Source organism: Crinia signifera, chromosome 1 (genome assembly GCF_055691185.1).
Source record: "Crinia signifera chromosome 1, ASM5569118v1, whole genome shotgun sequence".
Lineage (NCBI taxonomy): Eukaryota > Metazoa > Chordata > Amphibia > Anura > Myobatrachidae > Crinia > Crinia signifera.
In genome coordinates this window covers 351,159,713-351,186,560 of record NC_139217.1, presented here as the reverse complement: position 1 = coordinate 351,186,560, position 26,848 = coordinate 351,159,713, and the positions used below count along the sequence as shown (strand labels likewise).

The following is a 26,848-nucleotide window of genomic DNA, read 5'->3' as shown; positions in this document are numbered from 1 at the left end:
GCCCGAAGGGGAGGGCTATGAACTGGTAGTGGTTGCCTTTGACTGCAAACCTGAGGTAGCACTGGCTGTCCGATCGAATTGGCACATGGAGGTAGGCATCCTGGATGTCCAGGGATGCCATGAAGTCCCCCGGTTCCAGAGATTGCAGGATAGACCTGAGGGACTCCATCCTGAACTTGGGAATACAGAGATGTTTGTTCAGGCCCTTCAGGTTGAGGATGGGCCGGTATGACCCGTCCGGCTTTGTCACCAGGAACAGGCTTGAGTAGAAACCTGCTCCTCGCTGAGAAAGTGGGACAGGTACTATGACCCCTGCTGCCAGCAGGGTGTGAATGGAGCTGGTCAGAGCAGCCGCTCTGTCCTTCTCCCGGGGCATGCTAGTTGTGAAAAACCGAGAAGGCGGACGCCCCTGAAAGTAGAGGGAGTAACCCTGGGCCACTATGGTGTTTACCCACCTGTCGGTGGTAGTGGCCTGCCAAACCCCGGCAAATGACAACAGGCGACCGCCCACCTGATGTGGTTGGTGGGCCGCCTGATCCTCATGCTGAGGGCTTGTCGGCCTGTTTTGGGGCCTGACGGCGACCCGCCCAGGACTGTTTGGTCTTGGGAGCGGATGGACGCCTTGTGGGGGCCTGCGCCCTTGATGAAGGCTGACCCCTGGGCCTCCCCTGTGGACGGAAGGTCCGAAAGGACTGAGATCTAGGCCTAGCCGGTGCCGAAGGCAGAAAAGCTGTTTTGGACGTTGCAATGGTGGCTACAATCTTGTCCAGCTCGGAGCCGAACAGAACATCCCCTGAGAATGGAAGGGCCTCCAATGCCTTTTTGGAATCAGAATCTGCGTTCCAAGTACGCAGCCACAGTGCACGCCGGGCAGCAATTGAAGAAGCTGAAATTTTTGAGGAGAGGGCAGCTGCATCTATCGCTGCCTCTTCCAGGTATGTGGCCCCTTCCCTAATGAGATCCACCGTTGATAACAATTCAGAGCGACGTGTGCCTGAGGAAATCTGCTCCTGCAGGGAGTCAGCCCAAGTTGCAATTGCCTTTGCTACCCAGGCTGAGGCCATAGCTGGTCTTGCTGACACGCCAGCATTGGAGAACACTGATTTTAGGCAGTGTTCAATCTTCCTATCAGTAGGATCCTTAAGAGAGGCCACTGTAGGAATGGGAAGGGTAGTAGCCTTAACTAGGCGGGCTACGTGAGCATCAACCTGTGGAGGCTCCTCCCATTTCTTACGGTCCGCTGGAGCGAACGGGAAGAAGGAAATCAGGCGTTTGGACACTAAAAACTTTTTGTTAGGGTGTTGCCACGCTTCAGATAAGACCTCATTTAAGTCTGAATTTGAGGGAAAAAGAGCCAACTCCTTCTTTTTCTTTTTAAAAAGAAGTGTGTCAGGTGTTGTGACCTGGGTGTCCTGTATATTGAGAGACATCCTAACAGCCTTAACTAAGGAGTCTACTCTGGACTGGGTCATTCTTTCCTCCTTATCAGGTTCATCTATGTCAACATCATCTATGTCAACATCATCGTCCGTGTCGACCAGCACCTGGTCATCCAAGTCATCCTCAGCATCTGTTTGATTAGAAGCTAAAGGAGCTTGTGCTTTGCGTTTAGGTGGAGCCCTCAATGCAGATTGCAGAGAAGCAGACACCTGGACTAAATCCTGAACAGAGGAGGATAAACCCTGTACCCAGGCCGGCTCTGATGCAGCAACAGCAGGCTGAGCTGGCAATGGCTGCGCAGCAGACTCTCTGTTTGCAGCTAACTGAGTAGCTAACTCCTTCATGGCTGCTGAGAGAGTGGAAGCCCAACTGGGTTCTGTTGGGACTGAGGGGCCCCCCAGGGAGTCCTGTGCAGAACAGCGTTCACACAAACCTGCTTGCTCCTGTATGGAGGAATAATTCTCCTTACAGTTAGTGCATGTATAAGCATGCAGCTTAGGTGAATCCCTAGCTGGCTTTGCTTTGGGGTGTTTCTGTGACATTTTAACACAGACAGGCCCCGTGTGCACTGGTTACAATAATACAGTGGACAGTAACACCCTCTGAAACTATAAAGGTATACAGATGGATGACAGTAGAAAAGACACTATACTCTCTGACACTCAGCCAAATACTGAGGTACAGAGGGCTGCAGAAAAAACCTGTTCCTGTAGCGTGTAGAGGAGCAGGGATTCCGGTGCACTTCTCCCACAGTGTAGTCCCGCGTAATGGCGTCTTCAGTACGCTGCTGGGGCGTGGGGAAGCTAAGCTCAGGCGGGAAAACAGCGTTATGTCGCTCTGAGCGTGGAGGCGGGGAGCTGTGGATCAAGGCCCCGCCTCCCCTGGAACCATCAGTGCCCTGCGCCATTAACAAAAATGGCGCTCCACAGTACGGCTCCCTGGTGGTCTAGTGGCCGCGCAGAGAAGACTGGGTGCCACTGCCAGGGTCACCCGGGCTGCACCCCGCCCGGTGACTCGACCGCTAGCGGTGCGCACATAAAATGGTGCGCGCGTCACCTCACATGGAGGGCCCGCTTACCTGTGGTGGAGCGCGGCGTCCTCCGTGTCATGAGGAGAGCGGCGGGTCTGGCTATGAAAGTCAGCGCGCCGCTGCCAGCCACAGGGGAGCAGCGTAACGCTGTCTCCGTGTAAAAAAAAAAAAAAAAATTGAAGATTTCAGACAGAGCACGGAGCCCTGTCCCATGGTACCTGTGCCTTGAGGCACCAAGAAACAACTGAAGCCTGTAGGGGCGTGGAGGAGGAGGAGCCTGGGCTGCACTTGAAGAACTCTATTCTACTTGGTGCCTGTAGCTGAAGCTCCACCCACACCCCACTGTCCCAGTGACCACCATTGGCATGAATGAAAAAGGTATTTTTCAGACACCAATAACAATGCACATAATACAGAAGATTTAGGTAGTACAGCACTAGACAAGCCACACAGACACAAAAAGAAAAGCTAAAGCAGCCAGTAAGCATAATGCAGGATTGGTGCAGGTATTTTGAATAACTTCTATGAATTAAGTATTCTACTCTAACAAGGTACCAGGTGAAGCACCCATCTTGGGTGCACTGCATAAGATAACCCTGGATGTTATTGGTTACCCCCAGAAGAAATTACACAAAATGGGGCGATTGATAGAGTAGGGTCTCAACAAAACAGTCAGGTCCATGTATTTTTTATTCCATCCACAAGTGTGCCCGATAAGGCAGCCATGTTGGATGCATTAGGAAGATTAAACTGTGGGAGGCGAGCCATACAAAGGCCTAGTGCATATATGGAAAAACTGACACTTATGTAGTAGTAGGGATATCCTGTATGGAAAGATCCAAGTGAAACACATCCTACCAGCAAAGGAACCATCTGCATCAGTGGTGCGCTGTGTAGGTCCCAAGTTTGCCGTAAACTCCTACTGAGGATGGCCGCGATGCTATCACCACACAACACCCGGCTCACCTAATTCAGATGTGATCGTAGGACATATTTGTTCTTGAGATGGGCACTGCACGTGTAGCAAATGTAACATGTGCAGAGTTCGATTTGGGTGAGGTATGCTCAAACTGAAATCTAAATTGCAGTGCAAAAATAAAGCAACCAGTATTTACCCTGCACAGAAAAAAAATAACTCACCCAAATCTAACTCTCTATACAGATTACATCTGCCCCACCTGTAGTGCACATGGTTTTGCCCATTTTGAGAACAAATTTGCCCTGAGATCAGGACTGAATAATGCCCCATGAGGGGTAAGCCCGCTGGTAATCCAAATGTTCTCAGGGGTCTACTCCCGATATTCTCATGGCAGAAGAAAGAGGCCACACAATGATCCTTAGCTTTGTGGTGTAAAGTAGCTCTTGTAATACTGGTTTACCTTCTGTTTTCCTTTGGTATAACACGGCTATAACTACACACTTCATGTACTAGACCCCCCTGGCATCCTAAACTAAGCAGAATAAATAAGGCTTCAGAAACATCTATTCATTCTGACTACAACCCACCCAGCAAACCTTACCCTTCCAGCAAAGTGTTAATTAAATATAACAAATGTATGGTCAGAAACGATCACGATGGTTTTAAGTGCTTTTTAAAGTTGATTAAAATTACCTTATATCAGTACAAATAGCTGCAATAGTGTTCTGAATAGATTTACCGAAAACCTATCCATACAAAATACCTAAAATAAATCTAGTTGAGAGCAAAATAATCTAACAGTATTGCTGGGTACAGACTAAAACAATCCTGAACGCGAGACGACCATACGATCTGATGAAGCACACGATCTGCTCATGACCAGATTCAGATCCCAAAAAACTATGTTTTTCATATTTTACTATCCAAGCGGACACACTGTCATTATAATTATGTGCCCGAAGCATGGTGAGCAAAGCAATTCATGCGAGGGGACACGGTACACTTATCCATGTCCAGACACAAAAAGAAACTCACAACCTATTGCTTGTGTCGCTCTTTTGACCAGGCCAACCTAAGGCATGTCTACCTTTTTCGCGTGTCGACCTTATTACCCATACTCCTTATAAGCACTCTTACCTCCCAGGTGAATAGGCTCATCCAGCTTCATCCACTTGGCTTTAGGCATAGCCACCAGCACACCCTTCTCCCTCCTCATTAGCTGCATTGTGATTGTATCACCCACAGCATAAAGACATCTCTCTGTTGCAATAACACTGCAATTAAAAGAACAAACCATGAAGACTTAGACTTTAAAATGGCTACATCTGACATGCCAAAATAAAATATTGCTATCATTGTTATTCCATGAACACTTGGTAATATAGGTCCAGGTTTCCCTTACAGTAATGTCTTTATAGTAAATTACCTTTTAAGATCTTTCTTTATAATGGAGCTGTAACAAATGGGACACCTACTCCAGTCCTTTTCACTTAGTGACAAGTAGTGCAAGATACAAGGCCAGCAATATATATGCCCACAGCGAGTGATCTTCGCAGCAACAGGAGGGTACAGACAGATAGGGCATGATGGTACTTCATGACTGCATATGCGCTGTGGAAACAAACGCATGGAGTTAGAAAATACACTGTTACGCCATACAATTAAAACAGATACCACTAGTCCTTACTTTTTGTTCTTTTGCCTGCTTGCTGGGACGGGTGGCAAAATTTGTTTACTATGGTTGTTTGGCCTAAGACAGGTATTGGATAGACATGACCACCTCATTTACTAGCTCCACTAGAGTGCAATCCTCACTGAAATTTGTCTCTTGGAATGTGGAGGGGTTAAACTCTCCCATTAAGACACAAGATACTCACAAACTTAAAACACCTTAAACCAGATGATATAACACTGGGACATTGGTGACGCTAATGTATTGTGGGATTTCTGGATAGGCAAATTTAAAGCTGCCTCCTTTACTAAGGTAGGTGTCTTGATCCCTTATACGATAAGAGATGTCTATATATTGGCTGATATTTATGCCCCAAAGTCATCATGAACTATTCTATACTGCAGTATATACAATATTACAATCATGGGTGGAAGGGAAATTAATTATTGGGGTGATTTTATTTGTGTCCAATCTAGAGGTGTAGATAAATCCTCTGGATCTGGGAGGGGAGCTAAGGGAGATGATTCTACCCCTTTGGCTTTACTTACGGGTAGCCTATGACTATGACCACTGGAGGTGCCAACATCCGGTAATATACGTTCTAGTACCATCCCAGCTCCTCGAGGACAGATTATTGGCTATTGTCCATGCCGCTTTATCATAAGGTCCTTGATTCCGGGATCAACCTCACAGCAATTTCTGATCATGCCCTGATATGGTTTACTTGGTCATTGAAAGACCCAATACGAACTTCTTACAATTGGAGGTTTCCATCCTATCTTACTAACTCTACTGATTTTCACACTAATTTGCAAAGAGCAGTACAGACATATATAAAAGATAATACGGAACCCGTACAAGATATAAACCTATTCTGGGCAGCGGCTAAACCACTTGTTAGAGACCAGGTCATGGAACATGTGGCCAGGAAACGGAAGAAATAAGCTATTATAGTGGAACACCGTAAACTATTGACTGATACCTTATAATACCTTACTCGTACAGGATTCTGATGAGACGTGACAATTTTATTGGGCTGCCAAACAGACTTACGATGCTCTGTGTACGGAGAAGGCCCAATTTACACAGCATTCAGCGTAATAAAACAGGGTTGTAACAAATCAGGGAGACTTCTTGCTAATTTAGATCACACCCATTTGGCCCCATCCCAGATTTTGCATATTGATACACCTTCTGGCTCATTTGTAACGGATCCTCTTGAGATCTCGAAGACTTTCCAAAAGCATTATGAACATTTATATACCGCCCCGACAGACCTCCCCATCGAGGGCTTGGATTTTCTTCAAGAGGTGGCTTTACTGGTACTCACTACTAAAGAAAGGGACTCTTTAATAGCTACTGTTACTGAACTAGAACTGACCCCATTGTTAAATCTTAGGTGAAGGGTAAATCTCCAGACTCCGATGGCTTTGGTGCCGAATTCCACCAAATGCCACAGGAACTGGTAATGCCTCACCTTGGGGCAGATGTATTACGCTCGTTGAAGTGGTAAAGAGCCTGGTTTTTATCACCGGCCAATCAGCTCCTGACTGAAGTTACAGGCTTGGTTTGAAAAATCAAAAAAGTTTGATATCCAAGAGAGGATATCGAAAAAAGACTCCCGGGTGGGGCACAGCCTTCTAATGAAAATGGATTACTGTTAATACAAACTTTATTAGTTAAAACATGGCCCTAATAAAGGGTCAGGAAAGGACAAAAGACAAAGACAAACAGATAACACTCATGGACAATATACGTGAGAAAGTAGTGAAATATTTCAAAATATATCTGTCTGGGGATTCAATGGAGAAAACACTCCAATAAATTACGGTATGTACATATACACTTGTAGAATCCTAAAAGACAGTAAAAAGCCTCAAATACCAATTAATATTGGAAATAAATGTCAAAATTAGCTAGATTCAGTTAGTACTTGTATTTCCTGTAAGTGACGGAGTTGTCTGGACTGGGTAAGTCGGAGTAGCTGATCGATAGCAGTATGATCTAGGTATAGAGACACCTGGGTATGGGTATGCTAAGGGAGTCGCTGCTGCCTGTGCATGTGACGTTAATCAGTGAATGCGCAGTTGAGCGGACTCCGAGAGCGTCACAGGTGTCGGAATATAGATGAGGGAGTTTCTGCTGTTTCTAGGGGTGACCTGTCTGGCTCTGTTATACAGTGTACAGCGCAGAGTCGGATCCAGGGTCCCCCAGAAATGAGAGAACCCTGAATAGAAATAGAGTATAAGGTACTCCTTCACCCTGTCCCTGGTGTTTGCTGCTATCCTCTGTGTACAGAATTATCTGTAGTGAACAGAAGTTGAGCGATACCACCCGGGTGGTGAAGTGTAGAAGGAAGTCTAGTTTGCACGTGGATGGATGGTGGCACGATTGCTAGTGCAAGACACAATAAGATCAGAAACAGTTTTGTAGGGAGAAAGATGTCCAGCGATCTTAGGCTAATTCAACAAAGTGTGAGATGCCTGCAATAGTGGGTTAATGATCAATGTGTCTTAGTAGAGCTGTAATTTGTTACACTAAAGAAATTGTAACAAGAAGACACAAGTTAATACAATGCTATGTTCAGCGCAAGAAGCACATGTAAATACAATGTTGATTTCAGCGCTAAGATTTTAAGCATGCAGTGAGGTGATTACCACAGCCCAACAGTCAGAGATTCAGTAGAGGTTGCAGGTGACTGCAATTTTTCGTAGTAATTCAATCAATGCCATATAGAATTATGTAGGGTAATAGTAACTTAGGCAAATATGACTCAATTAGCGAAAATTAGCAGTCACGGTAGATACCAGCAGTAGATAAGGGCTGCTGATTAGAGCTGTGGGTAATGTTTCTTGCACTGTATAATACTAGTACAAGATTAGCGGAGGCTGTGGGAGACAGCAATTATAGGTTCGGTGGGAAGATTCTTCTAATGCCACAGGTAATTAGGTAAATGCGCTGCACAATAGTTATCAAGTTCAACAAAGTGTAAGATGTCTGCAAACTAATGTGTCATAATTGAGCAGTAGTTAGTTACACTAGAAAAATGTAACAAGAAACATAAGTTAATACAATGTTATATTCTGCGCAGGAAACACAAGTAAATGCAATGTTAAATTCAGCGCTAGGTTTTAACACATGCAGTAAGGTGATTATCACAGCCCTTCCTGATAGGGCGTCCTGCAATATTATATAGGTGGTAACAATTAAGCAGGCACAGATAATTAGGTAAGCACTAATTGCACAGTATAAAGGGGCTGAAGTGAATACACTAAATTCTGCACGCAGATAATATTGCGCTATAAGATGACACCCAGGTTTTATACACAATAACAATAAATAATGAGCGCAGATAATCAGTTAGTTGCCACTGGGGCTGATACACTCACGGCACTTGAACCCGTAGTAGTCGCGTTGTGGGTGATCCAAACAGTCTGACAGGTGCGTGCAGACAGGGAAAAGGCACTGTGATAGGGAGGGCGCGGGTACAGCCAGACGAGACGCGTGTCTCTATCTCTTACAGATGTCAGGATCCCAATGTAACGTGTAATCAAGGGAACCGGCGCTGTATGCTCTGAGAGCGCTGAAGTCCGGGTGCCCGACAGTCAGTGTGCCGACACTGGGTGTCAGCGGGGACTGGCAGATAGAGCGTGTGCTCTGAGAGCGCTGGAATCCAGGTGCCCAGAAAATCAGTGTGCCTGCACTGAGTGTCGGCGAGGACCAGCAAGTAAAGCTGTGCTGTGTCTGATTTTAAGGCAGATGCACGGTCAAGGCTGTTAGGTGCAGAAACCGGCAGTGTACTCAGAGATGAGCTGCCGGTCTGGCGTCAATCCTGCGGCGGGTGTAGTCTGTGTGCTGAGCCGTGGAAAATCGGCAGTGTGTTAGGAGGTGAGCTGTCAGCTCCAAAGGTGTCCGGAGTCGGTAATGTGCTCCGTGTTCTGGCGCAGTCTGTCAGTTACAGGAAGACTGTCTAGCAGGTAGATGAGGTAATAGGGGTCCCGCTTGTGCACAGCGGGAACCGCACGAGACGTACGTTTCACCGTTAAGGCTTTCTCAATCGGGTGTCTGGTGTGTTTGGCCGCTCATTATTTAAATGGTCTGTGGCCAATCCCCTGTTGGGACAGGTGAGAAATGGGAGGGGTTTAGGGAGAATAGGAAACTGTGGTATGGACATGCGCTGGGACAAATGATAGTAGTAAAATATAGATAAAAATGCCTTTATCCCTGGTGACCCTATTGCATATATTAATAATAAAGATTTTTTAGGATATAGTAATTATTATATTTGCTGCAGAGAAAAAGGGGAAAAAAATATAAATAAACATATAATGCAGAGAATATAATGCAGAGAGTATAATTACTTGCAATTAATAAAGGACAGAAAGTTGATAAATGGAATTTTTGTAATAAAATGTGATAGGGCTGGACGGATTCGATTAGTGGATGAATAGTCCAGAATAGTCAAAATAGGAGTGATGCTCCGTTGGTGTTAGTGGGAAAAGAGAATAATAAAGGAGTACCTTATACTCTATTTCTATTCAGGGTTCTCTCATTTCTGGGGGACCCTGGATCCGACTCTGCGCTGTACACTGTATAACAGAGCCAGACAGGTCACCCCTAGAAACAGCAGAAACTCCCTCATCTATATTCCGACACCTGTGACGCTCTCGGAGTCCGCTCAACTGCGCATTCACTGATTAACGTCACATGCACAGGCAGCAGCGACTCCCTTAGCATACCCATACCCAGGTGTCTCTATACCTAGATCATACTGCTATCGATCAGCTACTCCGACTTACCCAGTCCAGACAACTCCGTCACTTACAGGAAATACAAGTACTAACTGAATCTAGCTAATTTTGACATTTATTTCCAATATTAATTGGTATTTGAGGCTTTTTACTGTCTTTTAGGATTCTACAAGTGTATATGTACATACCGTAATTTATTGGAGTGTTTTCTCCATTGAATCCCCAGACAGATATATTTTGAAATATTTCACTACTTTCTCACGTATATTGTCCATGAGTGTTATCTGTTTGTCTTTGTCTTTTGTCCTTTCCTGACCCTTTATTAGGGCCATGTTTTAACTAATAAAGTTTGTATTAACAGTAATCCATTTTCATTAGAAGGCTGTGCCCCACCCGGGAGTCTTTTTTCGATATCCTCTCTTGGATATCAAACTTTTTTGACTACGATTACCCTACTCCCTGGGAGCACCTCCACAATTCCATTTTTATCTAATTATACTTTATCACATTGATTGGAGTATGCCTTCTTACCCTCCGTCATTATAGCCCAGTGCCCTCGGCCTCTCCCCTTTTCCCTTCCCTCTCATTTGCAAGTACGCATTACCGGTGCTCTTTTCCCGGTTTTTCCTAGGCTAATAGAGGTTGCACGGATAGCTCTATTATTGACACCAAACGTATTAAACGTTATAAACATCTCATCGTTGGAGATATTATCCAACATGGCATTCAGCCTTAAAGACGAGTTGTTTTCTCTCAGAAGACCAACAGACGACCTTAATAACATCTTTCCCACCTCCATTGAGGACTATACACAACAAACCTCATGGGAGGAGGACTTCCGGAAACTAAATCTAACCCTACAAAAACAAATACGCACCAACTGGGACTTAACCACCACAGAAAATTATATAAAACAAAAATTAGTCCCAAGAGGATTACGCCCAAAGATATTCCCTACTTTTGAATTCATAACACCTAACCTTAAAACAGACTGGGAAAATTGCCTGCTAAAATGCTCCTCGGACCTGATGGCTATCCTGTCAAAACACAACTTACTCATGTTAGAAGAACTAGATAAGGAAATTGCCAAACTGAGCAAATCCCTAGAACCATGGGAAAAAGACGAAAACTTCCAAAAAACGTTCGCAAAAAATAAAGAGGACCTCATCAATTACGAAAAAATGATTATCGAACGCAAACGCACAAAATTTCTGCGTGACAAACGGGATTATGCCTCAGGTCAAATCTTTAAATGGAGGCGCACTGATAGACCTAAAGAGAACAATTACAATTCCCAATACAGCTCATCAGAAGCAGAACTGTCCGATGCAGAAGACCCGCAAAATACACCCTTCAGGAATGCCATGTCTTTTTTAGAGATAGGCCCTGGAGCAACCAGAGGCAGATACAGAAAAACAACAAACGAACGAGGAGGAGCAAGAAGAAGAGGAAGGGACCCACGTCAATGGAGACAAGAAACACCATCCCGCCAGTCACCACGCTTCCAACGCACATAGAGTCTACAGAAGAAAATCTACGAATAATTAATCTCTCAGAACACCCTCTAAATGATGCCCACAAATCTCTCCTAGCCAAGGGACTATCCTTTTCCCCTATTAATTCGTTCAATCGTTTTCAATGGGAGAAGGATCTGAAAATGTTTGGCAGAAGACTTCTGTTACACAAAATGTACAACAATAAGGCTGATCCCAACCACACAAACACCATATCCATCTCAGAGTCCCAAGAACTAACATCATCCAGAGAGGAATTGGAAGCCATTGAGGCCTTAGAAGAACTAGCATCGGGAAATATTAACACACGCCCGCCAGAAATGAGACGACAAGACCTGTGTAAGAAGAGATCCAATTTCATGCCCCAAGAACACATCAGTCCGAATGTTAAAGTATTTATGGACATGGTGGGCCATGACATGGACAACTTGGAAAAATCCAAGAATACACATCACTCAGCAGTCAAGGATAACCTCACCAGGGAAGAAAGAGCTGCCCTGCAGGACATCAATGGCTGGGAGGACGTCGTCCTGAAACCCTCGGACAAGGGGGGTAACATTGTCATTTGGCCGATGGACATGTACCTTGGGGAGGCTAACAAACAATTACAGGATAAAACATGTTACAAAAAGTTATTTTGCAACCCTACTAAAGACTTCTTGGAAATCTACAACAAAATTCTACAGAAGCATAAACAATCGGGTACCATCACAGAAAAAGAAATTTCTTTTCTACAGATTCAACACCCCAAAGTACCCACTTTCTACCTTCTCCCCAAGGTACATAAACATCTCACCAAACCTCCAGGGAGACCGATAGTATCGGGCATTGGTGGTCTTCTGGAACCTGCCAGTAAATTTATTGACAAGTATCTTAGACACCATGTCTACAGCTTGCCATCGTATCTCCAGGATACTGCCGATGTGCTCAGGAAAATTGATGGAATCTACTTAGCCCCAGAACATTACATCGTAACCATGGATGTCGAATCCCTGTACACCAGTATTCGACACCATGATGGAGTACAGGCTGTACAAACTTTCCTGGAGACAGAAGGCCATAATGATTTCCACATTTTCCTGTTGGATCTCCTCAATTTTGTTCTTGGCAAGAACTATTTCACATTCTATGACTCCTTCTTCCTCCAGATCCGAGGAACAGCGATGGGCGCGGCATGCGCGCCCACCTATGCCAACCTGTTCCTCGGATCATGGGAGAAGGAATGCGTTTTCTGCGAGGCCAATGATATCTATACCGACTTTATCACAGGCTGGTATAGATACATTGACGACATCCTTATGTTGTGGCACGGGGGTCTGGAAGAACTGAAAGCATTCATTGGCATACTCAATACTAACACCTTGAACATTAAACTCACATATGAGTATAGCCAATCTGAAGCCACCTTCTTAGATCTCACCCTGTACAAGGAACATGATGGTGCACTGAAGACTAAACTCTTTAGGAAACAGACCTCCACCAACAGCCTTCTTCATTATCAAAGTTCCCATTTCCCTCCTACTATTAAAAATCTGCCAAAAGGGGAATTTCTGCGACTCCGCAGAAACTGCACCGATATCAAGACTTACGAGAGTAAAAGTCAGGATTTAACTAACAGACTACTTAGCAGGGGTTACAGCAAGCGGGGCATCAAGAGTGCTAAATATCACGCCCGCAACCTAGACAGACAAACTCTTATTTTCCCACAAAATAAGACCAAAGAAATCCAGCAGCCCATACGCTTTATCAGTAATTTCTGTAATGAATGGCAGGAGCTCCAGAAAATTCTTTCCAAACACTGGCCCATCCTCCTTAATGATGATACACTTAAGGAAGCATTGGGTGACCGTCCCACCTATAGTTGGCGGAGAGCACCCAATTTACATGATAAACTGATTCAGAGCCACCTCTCTAAACACAAGAAACCTGTACCACCCAGAGCAATTGGCACCTATCCCTGTGGCCACTGTAAAGCCTGTGCCTTCATGGAAAAAAGATCATTGGTAACGGACAGATTCGATAAACAAATCAAAATCGCACATTATTTCAACTGCGACACGAAAAATCTGGTCTATTGCCTAGAATGCCAATGTAACCTCAGGTACGTGGGCATGACCACACGCCCCTTTAAACAGAGGATCCTAGAGCATGTGGGAAACATACGAAATGCCAGCACAGATCTTAACAAGTTCAAGAAACTGACATCTGTGGCCCGCCACTTCCACAAATTTCATGGAGGATCACCGAAAGATCTTAAGGCCTTTGGACTGGAACCGCTGCATCTCGGGATCCGAGGAGGCGATGTCACCAGAGAGCTCCTCAAAAAAGAAAGCAACTGGACCTTTAAATTAAACACAGTGACCCCCAGGGGCCTTAATGAATTCATAAATTATGGAGTATTTTTGGGCGAATAAATCCATACTTCAACCCAATTGGTATCCCTTCATATATACTTACCCTTCTCTGCCCCTTATTGGAACAGGCTACCTATATATACTCATAAATCCACACAATGAATACACATGCTCACTAGCTCACGACATATTTCCCATTTAAATATCAGCATAGTTCCCTAGTACCCTCATGACCCCTAACATAATAATCTCTTGCTGTCAACACTTCCTAACTTATCTAGCCACTTATCCTTAACAGTGACTCCACACCCACTCACATACAGCTACCTATTGTATAATAATATTACTTTTAATATTCACTTCTCTTACCATTCCAGTATCCCTCTTATCGCCATACCCCACCATTGCATTATCAAATTACTCTCCTCCACAATTATGTTTTCAAATAAGTTAGTGTCTGCAGTATATTCTCCAATTTTCATTCCCTACAACCCAGAGACCTAGACATCTCTTCACATATCAATTCCCCCCCCCCTTTTTTTCTCCCCTTTTTTCTCACTTTCAGTCACCATCAACTCACCTTATCACCCAGTTGTTTTAATGCACATTATTCTTCACCATATTACACGTTTACCTATCCCCCACTTCCCTTATCTTCACTCTGAGGATCATACATTATTCAAAATACTACTCTGATCCCTTACAATTTTTTTCACTAACTACTCAACACCCAACATATTCCACCTTTCCTCACAGCACACATTGTGCATGCTTCTATTTATTTATTTATTATTCTCTTTTCCCACTAACACCAACGGAGCATCACTCCTATTTTGACTATTCTGGACTATTCATCCACTAATCGAATCCGTCCAGCCCTATCACATTTTATTACAAAAATTCCATTTATCAACTTTCTGTCCTTTATTAATTGCAAGTAATTATACTCTCTGCATTATATTCTCTGCATTATATGTTTATTTATATTTTTTTCCCCTTTTTCTCTGCAGCAAATATAATAATTACTATATCCTAAAAAATCTTTATTATTAATATATGCAATAGGGTCACCAGGGATAAAGGCATTTTTATCTATATTTTACTACTATCATTTGTCCCAGCGCATGTCCATACCACAGTTTCCTATTCTCCCTAAACCCCTCCCATTTCTCACCTGTCCCAACAGGGGATTGGCCACAGACCATTTAAATAATGAGCGGCCAAACACACCAGACACCCGATTGAGAAAGCCTTAACGGTGAAACGTACGTCTCGTGCGGTTCCCGCTGTGCACAAGCGGGACCCCTATTACCTCATCTACCTGCTAGACAGTCTTCCTGTAACTGACAGACTGCGCCAGAACACGGAGCACATTACCGACTCCGGACACCTTTGGAGCTGACAGCTCACCTCCTAACACACTGCCGATTTTCCACGGCTCAGCACACAGACTACACCCGCCGCAGGATTGACGCCAGACCGGCAGCTCATCTCTGAGTACACTGCCGGTTTCTGCACCTAACAGCCTTGACCGTGCATCTGCCTTAAAATCAGACACAGCACAGCTTTACTTGCTGGTCCTCGCCGACACTCAGTGCAGGCACACTGATTTTCTGGGCACCTGGATTCCAGCGCTCTCAGAGCACACGCTCTATCTGCCAGTCCCCGCTGACACCCAGTGTCGGCACACTGACTGTCGGGCACCCGGACTTCAGCGCTCTCAGAGCATACAGCGCCGGTTCCCTTGATTACACGTTACATTGGGATCCTGACATCTGTAAGAGATAGAGACACGCGTCTCGTCTGGCTGTACCCGCGCCCTCCCTATCACAGTGCCTTTTCCCTGTCTGCACGCACCTGTCAGACTGTTTGGATCACCCACAACGCGACTACTACGGGTTCAAGTGCCGTGAGTGTATCAGCCCCAGTGGCAACTAACTGATTATCTGCGCTCATTATTTATTGTTATTGTGTATAAAACCTGGGTGTCATCTTATAGCGCAATATTATCTGCGTGCAGAATTTAGTGTATTCACTTCAGCCCCTTTATACTGTGCAATTAGTGCTTACCTAATTATCTGTGCCTGCTTAATTGTTACCACCTATATAATATTGCAGGACGCCCTATCAGGAAGGGCTGTGATAATCACCTTACTGCATGTGTTAAAACCTAGCGCTGAATTTAACATTGCATTTACTTGTGTTTCCTGCGCAGAATATAACATTGTATTAACTTATGTTTCTTGTTACATTTTTCTAGTGTAACTAACTACTGCTCAATTATGACACATTAGTTTGCAGACATCTTACACTTTGTTGAACTTGATAACTATTGTGCAGCGCATTTACCTAATTACCTGTGGCATTAGAAGAATCTTCCCACCGAACCTATAATTGCTGTCTCCCACAGCCTCCGCTAATCTTGTACTAGTATTATACAGTGCAAGAAACATTACCCACAGCTCTAATCAGCAGCCCTTATCTACTGCTGGTATCTACCGTGACTGCTAATTTTCGCTAATTGAGTCATATTTGCCTAAGTTACTATTACCCTACATAATTCTATATGGCATTGATTGAATTACTACGAAAAATTGCAGTCACCTGCAACCTCTACTGAATCTCTGACTGTTGGGCTGTGGTAATCACCTCACTGCATGCTTAAAATCTTAGCGCTGAAATCAACATTGTATTTACATGTGCTTCTTGCGCTGAACATAGCATTGTATTAACTTGTGTCTTCTTGTTACAATTTCTTTAGTGTAACAAATTACAGCTCTACTAAGACACATTGATCATTAACCCACTATTGCAGGCATCTCACACTTTGTTGAATTAGCCTAAGATCGCTGGACATCTTTCTCCCTACAAAACTGTTTCTGATCTTATTGTGTCTTGCACTAGCAATCGTGCCACCATCCATCCACGTGCAAACTAGACTTCCTTCTACACTTCACCACCCGGGTGGTATCGCTCAACTTCTGTTCACTACAGATAATTCTGTACACAGAGGATAGCAGCAAACACCAGGGACAGGGTGAAGGAGTACCTTATACTCTATTTCTATTCAGGGTTCTCTCATTTCTGGGGGACCCTGGATCCGACTCTGCGCTGTACACTGTATAACAGAGCCAGACAGGTCACCCCTAGAAACAGCAGAAACTCCCTCATCTATATTCCGACACCTGTGACGCTCTCGGAGTCCGCTCAACTGCGCATTCACTGATTAACGTCACATGCACAGGCAGCAGCGACTCCCTTAGCATACCCATACCCAGGTGTCTCTATACCTAGATCATACTGCTATCGATCAGCTACTCCGACTTACCCAGTCCAGACAACTCCGTCACTTACAGGAAATACAAGTACTAACTGAATCTAGCTAATTTTGACATTTATTTCCAATATTAATTGGTATTTGAGGCTTTTTACTGTCTTTTAGGATTCTACAAGTGTATATGTACATACCGTAATTTATTGGAGTGTTTTCTCCATTGAATCCCCAGACAGATATATTTTGAAATATTTCACTACTTTCTCACGTATATTGTCCATGAGTGTTATCTGTTTGTCTTTGTCTTTTGTCCTTTCCTGACCCTTTATTAGGGCCATGTTTTAACTAATAAAGTTTGTATTAACAGTAATCCATTTTCATTAGAAGGCTGTGCCCCACCCGGGAGTCTTTTTTCGATATCCTCTCTTGGATATCAAACTTTTTTGACTACGATTACCCTACTCCCTGGGAGCACCTCCACAATTCCATTTTTATCTAATTATACTTTATCACATTGATTGGAGTATGCCTTCTTACCCTCCGTCATTATAGCCCAGTGCCCTCGGCCTCTCCCCTTTTCCCTTCCCTCTCATTTGCAAGTACGCATTACCGGTGCTCTTTTCCCGGTTTTTCCTAGGCTAATAGAGGTTGCACGGATAGCTCTATTATTGACACCAAACGTATTAAACGTTATAAACATCTCATCGTTGGAGATATTATCCAACATGGCATTCAGCCTTAAAGACGAGTTGTTTTCTCTCAGAAGACCAACAGACGACCTTAATAACATCTTTCCCACCTCCATTGAGGACTATACACAACAAACCTCATGGGAGGAGGACTTCCGGAAACTAAATCTAACCCTACAAAAACAAATACGCACCAACTGGGACTTAACCACCACAGAAAATTATATAAAACAAAAATTAGTCCCAAGAGGATTACGCCCAAAGATATTCCCTACTTTTGAATTCATAACACCTAACCTTAAAACAGACTGGGAAAATTGCCTGCTAAAATGCTCCTCGGACCTGATGGCTATCCTGTCAAAACACAACTTACTCATGTTAGAAGAACTAGATAAGGAAATTGCCAAACTGAGCAAATCCCTAGAACCATGGGAAAAAGACGAAAACTTCCAAAAAACGTTCGCAAAAAATAAAGAGGACCTCATCAATTACGAAAAAATGATTATCGAACGCAAACGCACAAAATTTCTGCGTGACAAACGGGATTATGCCTCAGGTCAAATCTTTAAATGGAGGCGCACTGATAGACCTAAAGAGAACAATTACAATTCCCAATACAGCTCATCAGAAGCAGAACTGTCCGATGCAGAAGACCCGCAAAATACACCCTTCAGGAATGCCATGTCTTTTTTAGAGATAGGCCCTGGAGCAACCAGAGGCAGATACAGAAAAACAACAAACGAACGAGGAGGAGCAAGAAGAAGAGGAAGGGACCCACGTCAATGGAGACAAGAAACACCATCCCGCCAGTCACCACGCTTCCAACGCACATAGAGTCTACAGAAGAAAATCTACGAATAATTAATCTCTCAGAACACCCTCTAAATGATGCCCACAAATCTCTCCTAGCCAAGGGACTATCCTTTTCCCCTATTAATTCGTTCAATCGTTTTCAATGGGAGAAGGATCTGAAAATGTTTGGCAGAAGACTTCTGTTACACAAAATGTACAACAATAAGGCTGATCCCAACCACACAAACACCATATCCATCTCAGAGTCCCAAGAACTAACATCATCCAGAGAGGAATTGGAAGCCATTGAGGCCTTAGAAGAACTAGCATCGGGAAATATTAACACACGCCCGCCAGAAATGAGACGACAAGACCTGTGTAAGAAGAGATCCAATTTCATGCCCCAAGAACACATCAGTCCGAATGTTAAAGTATTTATGGACATGGTGGGCCATGACATGGACAACTTGGAAAAATCCAAGAATACACATCACTCAGCAGTCAAGGATAACCTCACCAGGGAAGAAAGAGCTGCCCTGCAGGACATCAATGGCTGGGAGGACGTCGTCCTGAAACCCTCGGACAAGGGGGGTAACATTGTCATTTGGCCGATGGACATGTACCTTGGGGAGGCTAACAAACAATTACAGGATAAAACATGTTACAAAAAGTTATTTTGCAACCCTACTAAAGACTTCTTGGAAATCTACAACAAAATTCTACAGAAGCATAAACAATCGGGTACCATCACAGAAAAAGAAATTTCTTTTCTACAGATTCAACACCCCAAAGTACCCACTTTCTACCTTCTCCCCAAGGTACATAAACATCTCACCAAACCTCCAGGGAGACCGATAGTATCGGGCATTGGTGGTCTTCTGGAACCTGCCAGTAAATTTATTGACAAGTATCTTAGACACCATGTCTACAGCTTGCCATCGTATCTCCAGGATACTGCCGATGTGCTCAGGAAAATTGATGGAATCTACTTAGCCCCAGAACATTACATCGTAACCATGGATGTCGAATCCCTGTACACCAGTATTCGACACCATGATGGAGTACAGGCTGTACAAACTTTCCTGGAGACAGAAGGCCATAATGATTTCCACATTTTCCTGTTGGATCTCCTCAATTTTGTTCTTGGCAAGAACTATTTCACATTCTATGACTCCTTCTTCCTCCAGATCCGAGGAACAGCGATGGGCGCGGCATGCGCGCCCACCTATGCCAACCTGTTCCTCGGATCATGGGAGAAGGAATGCGTTTTCTGCGAGGCCAATGATATCTATACCGACTTTATCACAGGCTGGTATAGATACATTGACGACATCCTTATGTTGTGGCACGGGGGTCTGGAAGAACTGAAAGCATTCATTGGCATACTCAATACTAACACCTTGAACATTAAACTCACATATGAGTATAGCCAATCTGAAGCCACCTTCTTAGATCTCACCCTGTACAAGGAACATGATGGTGCACTGAAGACTAAACTCTTTAGGAAACAGACCTCCACCAACAGCCTTCTTCATTATCAAAGTTCCCATTTCCCTCCTACTATTAAAAATCTGCCAAAAGGGGAATTTCTGCGACTCCGCAGAAACTGCACCGATATCAAGACTTACGAGAGTAAAAGTCAGGATTTAACTAACAGACTACTTAGCAGGGGTTACAGCAAGCGGGGCATCAAGAGTGCTAAATATCACGCCCGCAACCTAGACAGACAAACTCTTATTTTCCCACAAAATAAGACCAAAGAAATCCAGCAGCCCATACGCTTTATCAGTAATTTCTGTAATGAATGGCAGGAGCTCCAGAAAATTCTTTCCAAACACTGGCCCATCCTCCTTAATGATGATACACTTAAGGAAGCATTGGGTGACCGTCCCACCTATAGTTGGCGGAGAGCACCCAATTTACATGATAAACTGATTCAGAGCCACCTCTCTAAACACAAGAAACCTGTACCACCCAGAGCAATTGGCACCTATCCCTGTGGCCACTGTAAAGCCTGTGCCTTCATGGAAAAAAGATCATTGGTAACGGACAGATTCGATAAACAAATCAAAATCGCACATTATTTCAACTGCGACACGAAAAATCTGGTCTATTGCCTAGAATGCCAATGTAACCTCAGGTACGTGGGCATGACCACACGCCCCTTTAAACAGAGGATCCTAGAGCATGTGGGAAACATACGAAATGCCAGCACAGATCTTAACAAGTTCAAGAAACTGACATCTGTGGCCCGCCACTTCCACAAATTTCATGGAGGATCACCGAAAGATCTTAAGGCCTTTGGACTGGAACCGCTGCATCTCGGGATCCGAGGAGGCGATGTCACCAGAGAGCTCCTCAAAAAAGAAAGCAACTGGACCTTTAAATTAAACACAGTGACCCCCAGGGGCCTTAATGAATTCATAAATTATGGAGTATTTTTGGGCGAATAAATCCATACTTCAACCCAATTGGTATCCCTTCATATATACTTACCCTTCTCTGCCCCTTATTGGAACAGGCTACCTATATATACTCATAAATCCACACAATGAATACACATGCTCACTAGCTCACGACATATTTCCCATTTAAATATCAGCATAGTTCCCTAGTACCCTCATGACCCCTAACATAATAATCTCTTGCTGTCAACACTTCCTAACTTATCTAGCCACTTATCCTTAACAGTGACTCCACACCCACTCACATACAGCTACCTATTGTATAATAATATTACTTTTAATATTCACTTCTCTTACCATTCCAGTATCCCTCTTATCGCCATACCCCACCATTGCATTATCAAATTACTCTCCTCCACAATTATGTTTTCAAATAAGTTAGTGTCTGCAGTATATTCTCCAATTTTCATTCCCTACAACCCAGAGACCTAGACATCTCTTCACATATCAATTCCCCCCCCCCTTTTTTTCTCCCCTTTTTTCTCACTTTCAGTCACCATCAACTCACCTTATCACCCAGTTGTTTTAATGCACATTATTCTTCACCATATTACACGTTTACCTATCCCCCACTTCCCTTATCTTCACTCTGAGGATCATACATTATTCAAAATACTACTCTGATCCCTTACAATTTTTTTCACTAACTACTCAACACCCAACATATTCCACCTTTCCTCACAGCACACATTGTGCATGCTTCTATTTATTTATTTATTATTCTCTTTTCCCACTAACACCAACGGAGCATCACTCCTATTTTGACTATTCTGGACTATTCATCCACTAATCGAATCCGTCCAGCCCTATCACATTTTATTACAAAAATTCCATTTATCAACTTTCTGTCCTTTATTAATTGCAAGTAATTATACTCTCTGCATTATATTCTCTGCATTATATGTTTATTTATATTTTTTTCCCCTTTTTCTCTGCAGCAAATATAATAATTACTATATCCTAAAAAATCTTTATTATTAATATATGCAATAGGGTCACCAGGGATAAAGGCATTTTTATCTATATTTTACTACTATCATTTGTCCCAGCGCATGTCCATACCACAGTTTCCTATTCTCCCTAAACCCCTCCCATTTCTCACCTGTCCCAACAGGGGATTGGCCACAGACCATTTAAATAATGAGCGGCCAAACACACCAGACACCCGATTGAGAAAGCCTTAACGGTGAAACGTACGTCTCGTGCGGTTCCCGCTGTGCACAAGCGGGACCCCTATTACCTCATCTACCTGCTAGACAGTCTTCCTGTAACTGACAGACTGCGCCAGAACACGGAGCACATTACCGACTCCGGACACCTTTGGAGCTGACAGCTCACCTCCTAACACACTGCCGATTTTCCACGGCTCAGCACACAGACTACACCCGCCGCAGGATTGACGCCAGACCGGCAGCTCATCTCTGAGTACACTGCCGGTTTCTGCACCTAACAGCCTTGACCGTGCATCTGCCTTAAAATCAGACACAGCACAGCTTTACTTGCTGGTCCTCGCCGACACTCAGTGCAGGCACACTGATTTTCTGGGCACCTGGATTCCAGCGCTCTCAGAGCACACGCTCTATCTGCCAGTCCCCGCTGACACCCAGTGTCGGCACACTGACTGTCGGGCACCCGGACTTCAGCGCTCTCAGAGCATACAGCGCCGGTTCCCTTGATTACACGTTACATTGGGATCCTGACATCTGTAAGAGATAGAGACACGCGTCTCGTCTGGCTGTACCCGCGCCCTCCCTATCACAGTGCCTTTTCCCTGTCTGCACGCACCTGTCAGACTGTTTGGATCACCCACAACGCGACTACTACGGGTTCAAGTGCCGTGAGTGTATCAGCCCCAGTGGCAACTAACTGATTATCTGCGCTCATTATTTATTGTTATTGTGTATAAAACCTGGGTGTCATCTTATAGCGCAATATTATCTGCGTGCAGAATTTAGTGTATTCACTTCAGCCCCTTTATACTGTGCAATTAGTGCTTACCTAATTATCTGTGCCTGCTTAATTGTTACCACCTATATAATATTGCAGGACGCCCTATCAGGAAGGGCTGTGATAATCACCTTACTGCATGTGTTAAAACCTAGCGCTGAATTTAACATTGCATTTACTTGTGTTTCCTGCGCAGAATATAACATTGTATTAACTTATGTTTCTTGTTACATTTTTCTAGTGTAACTAACTACTGCTCAATTATGACACATTAGTTTGCAGACATCTTACACTTTGTTGAACTTGATAACTATTGTGCAGCGCATTTACCTAATTACCTGTGGCATTAGAAGAATCTTCCCACCGAACCTATAATTGCTGTCTCCCACAGCCTCCGCTAATCTTGTACTAGTATTATACAGTGCAAGAAACATTACCCACAGCTCTAATCAGCAGCCCTTATCTACTGCTGGTATCTACCGTGACTGCTAATTTTCGCTAATTGAGTCATATTTGCCTAAGTTACTATTACCCTACATAATTCTATATGGCATTGATTGAATTACTACGAAAAATTGCAGTCACCTGCAACCTCTACTGAATCTCTGACTGTTGGGCTGTGGTAATCACCTCACTGCATGCTTAAAATCTTAGCGCTGAAATCAACATTGTATTTACATGTGCTTCTTGCGCTGAACATAGCATTGTATTAACTTGTGTCTTCTTGTTACAATTTCTTTAGTGTAACAAATTACAGCTCTACTAAGACACATTGATCATTAACCCACTATTGCAGGCATCTCACACTTTGTTGAATTAGCCTAAGATCGCTGGACATCTTTCTCCCTACAAAACTGTTTCTGATCTTATTGTGTCTTGCACTAGCAATCGTGCCACCATCCATCCACGTGCAAACTAGACTTCCTTCTACACTTCACCACCCGGGTGGTATCGCTCAACTTCTGTTCACTACAGATAATTCTGTACACAGAGGATAGCAGCAAACACCAGGGACAGGGTGAAGGAGTACCTTATACTCTATTTCTATTCAGGGTTCTCTCATTTCTGGGGGACCCTGGATCCGACTCTGCGCTGTACACTGTATAACAGAGCCAGACAGGTCACCCCTAGAAACAGCAGAAACTCCCTCATCTATATTCCGACACCTGTGACGCTCTCGGAGTCCGCTCAACTGCGCATTCACTGATTAACGTCACATGCACAGGCAGCAGCGACTCCCTTAGCATACCCATACCCAGGTGTCTCTATACCTAGATCATACTGCTATCGATCAGCTACTCCGACTTACCCAGTCCAGACAACTCCGTCACTTACAGGAAATACAAGTACTAACTGAATCTAGCTAATTTTGACATTTATTTCCAATATTAATTGGTATTTGAGGCTTTTTACTGTCTTTTAGGATTCTACAAGTGTATATGTACATACCGTAATTTATTGGAGTGTTTTCTCCATTGAATCCCCAGACAGATATATTTTGAAATATTTCACTACTTTCTCACGTATATTGTCCATGAGTGTTATCTGTTTGTCTTTGTCTTTTGTCCTTTCCTGACCCTTTATTAGGGCCATGTTTTAACTAATAAAGTTTGTATTAACAGTAATCCATTTTCATTAGAAGGCTGTGCCCCACCCGGGAGTCTTTTTTCGATATCCTCTCTTGGATATCAAACTTTTTTGACTACGATTACCCTACTCCCTGGGAGCACCTCCACAATTCCATTTTTATCTAATTATACTTTATCACATTGATTGGAGTATGCCTTCTTACCCTCCGTCATTATAGCCCAGTGCCCTCGGCCTCTCCCCTTTTCCCTTCCCTCTCATTTGGTTTGAAAAATGACAGCTGATTGGACGGTGATAAAAACCATACACTTTATCACTTCACTGAGCTTAATAAGTATACCCCCTTGTCTTTAATTACGGAGACTAGAATGGTTATCTTTCCTAAGCCTGGGAAGGATCCCACAAATGTTCAATCCTCTTCCTATATCCATACTAAGCTTTTTACCAAATTGTCAGCAACTTATTTTGCCTAGGATTGTACACCCAGCACAGAATGTGTTTGTGAAGGGACGCACCACAATCCACAATATCTGTATGTTGGATGCTGCTATACATAGGGCTCATCAACTTACAAATACTGACACTATTATTGGTAGTTGTGATGCCGATAAGGTTTTTGATAGTGTTTCCTGGTCACATATAGTTCGGGTCCTTCAGACCCAACAATTTGGTGAAGGATTTTTAAACTTTTTTCAAGTGTTGTATTCCAGGCCTACTGCGCGCAATTGTTGATTAATGGTTTAAACGCCCCATGTTTTCCACTGTTTAGGGGGACTCGCCAGGGATGCCCGTTATCCCCACTTATTTTTAAAGCGGCAATTATTTACACTGCAAAAAAGCCATGAAAGTAGGATATTTTCCAGTGAATGTATTTATAAGATTCCAAAGGGTAAAATTTTATGTAAACTGACTGCAGAAAGCTACAAATGATAATCCAGCCTACAGAAAAGGACAACCCAATATACCAGTAGGCTGCAGAAAAACCCATCCATCCCTTCCAGGCCAAAAGAGGGGGGTAAAAGGAGGAACTCAATTTAAAGTAGGAGGTAAATTTACTAAAAACCTCTAAAAATGAAAAGTGATGTTGCCCATAGAAACCACATTATGTCTATCACTTCCTAGGATGCAATAGAAATTATACAGAATCTGATTGGTTGTTATGGACAACATCACATTTTTAGAACATTTAGTAAAGTGAATGGAAAGGCAAAATGAACCTAACAGACATTCCTAACCACTGTTCTCAATATACATTAATAGTCAATGTTTTTGTGATATCCATGGTTGAGCACAGGTGACTAGATGAAGATAACCGAGATACTAATTTAATCATCTCTGCTGATACCTGGATACCACTAAAACCTGCAATTTTATACCCTGTTCACGAATGCCACTATAACCTGGGTATTTGCACGTCAATGTGCATCAATCCGGTATTTCTACATTTGAAAAAAAAAAAAAAAAAACAGGAGTAAGTCTGAAGTCCACAAAACTGCGTGCGACCAGGGTCATGGAGGGGAGACCAGGGTTTTCCCAGATGCTAGACCCAGCAAATTCTTCTGTGTAAAACCACACCTTTGCGTGTTGAGGACAGAGGTTGGGCGGACAAGTTGCACAGAATACAATTCATGTACACACATAACCATGGAATTGCAGAAAATCTATTTTCAAAATCCATTTGTATTTATACCGTAATTTTTTGAAGCAGCAGCCATTATTTCCATTACCCACACCCACCAATGAGACAAGGAGTGATGCTTGTTCAGGGTTTTAGTGCTGAGAGTTGTTCAAACACACATAGCTACCAGAGCCCTGGATGCGTAATAGAGACACATGTGCTTCACTCAATGAAGCAGTAGGAAACCATCTGCAAAATCTCATCTGGTGTATGTTGTCTGACTAATTTAGTAGCAAATGTATTTAGCTTGGTAAAATGTTGAAGTGGAAGATAATGTACCAATCAACTCCTGACTATTTTTTTTTTAACACAGCTGATTGGCTGGTACGTTATGGCCTTCCACTGTACCAGCTCCAATACAGTACATCTGTAGACTGCTAGAATAATTAAGAATATCTATAACACAACACTGATCTATACAGAAAAAGACTAAGATGTGTGTATCGTAGTGGAGGTTTACTGACCACTTGCTCGACTAGCTCCCAGCTGACTAGTGTGTCTGGATCAGCGAAATGTACACTGTAGTCATGATCATCTGACACCACAAACTGGCAGCTAAAATAAATAAATACAATTAGTCAACATCATTCTATATTTTTTAAAGTTGCAAAAAAAACATATATGCATAGAGGGGTTTTCCTATTCTGGTGCAGGGACCTTCGGTTAGCATTTAAGTGGGGAGTTGTCCCCTGGATCAACAGTCATTTCGGCACAGAGGAGCTTAACTGCACAACTT

At 43.4% G+C, this 26,848-nt stretch overlaps 1 protein-coding gene across 1 annotated transcript in view; it reads right to left on the bottom strand.

Moving 5' to 3' along the window:
- The window catches only part of RNF10 (ring finger protein 10), a 42,932-nt gene that overhangs the window by 10,869 nt on the left and 5,215 nt on the right, over nt 1–26,848 (bottom strand). Inside the window, exons 4-6 of the mRNA XM_083147421.1 lie at nt 26,577–26,667; nt 4,816–5,000; nt 4,527–4,663 (exon numbers count right to left, since the gene is read on the bottom strand). Of these exons, the coding sequence (XP_083003547.1) occupies nt 4,527–4,663; nt 4,816–5,000; nt 26,577–26,667 (413 nt within the window). The remainder of the gene's footprint in view (nt 1–4,526; nt 4,664–4,815; nt 5,001–26,576; nt 26,668–26,848) is intronic.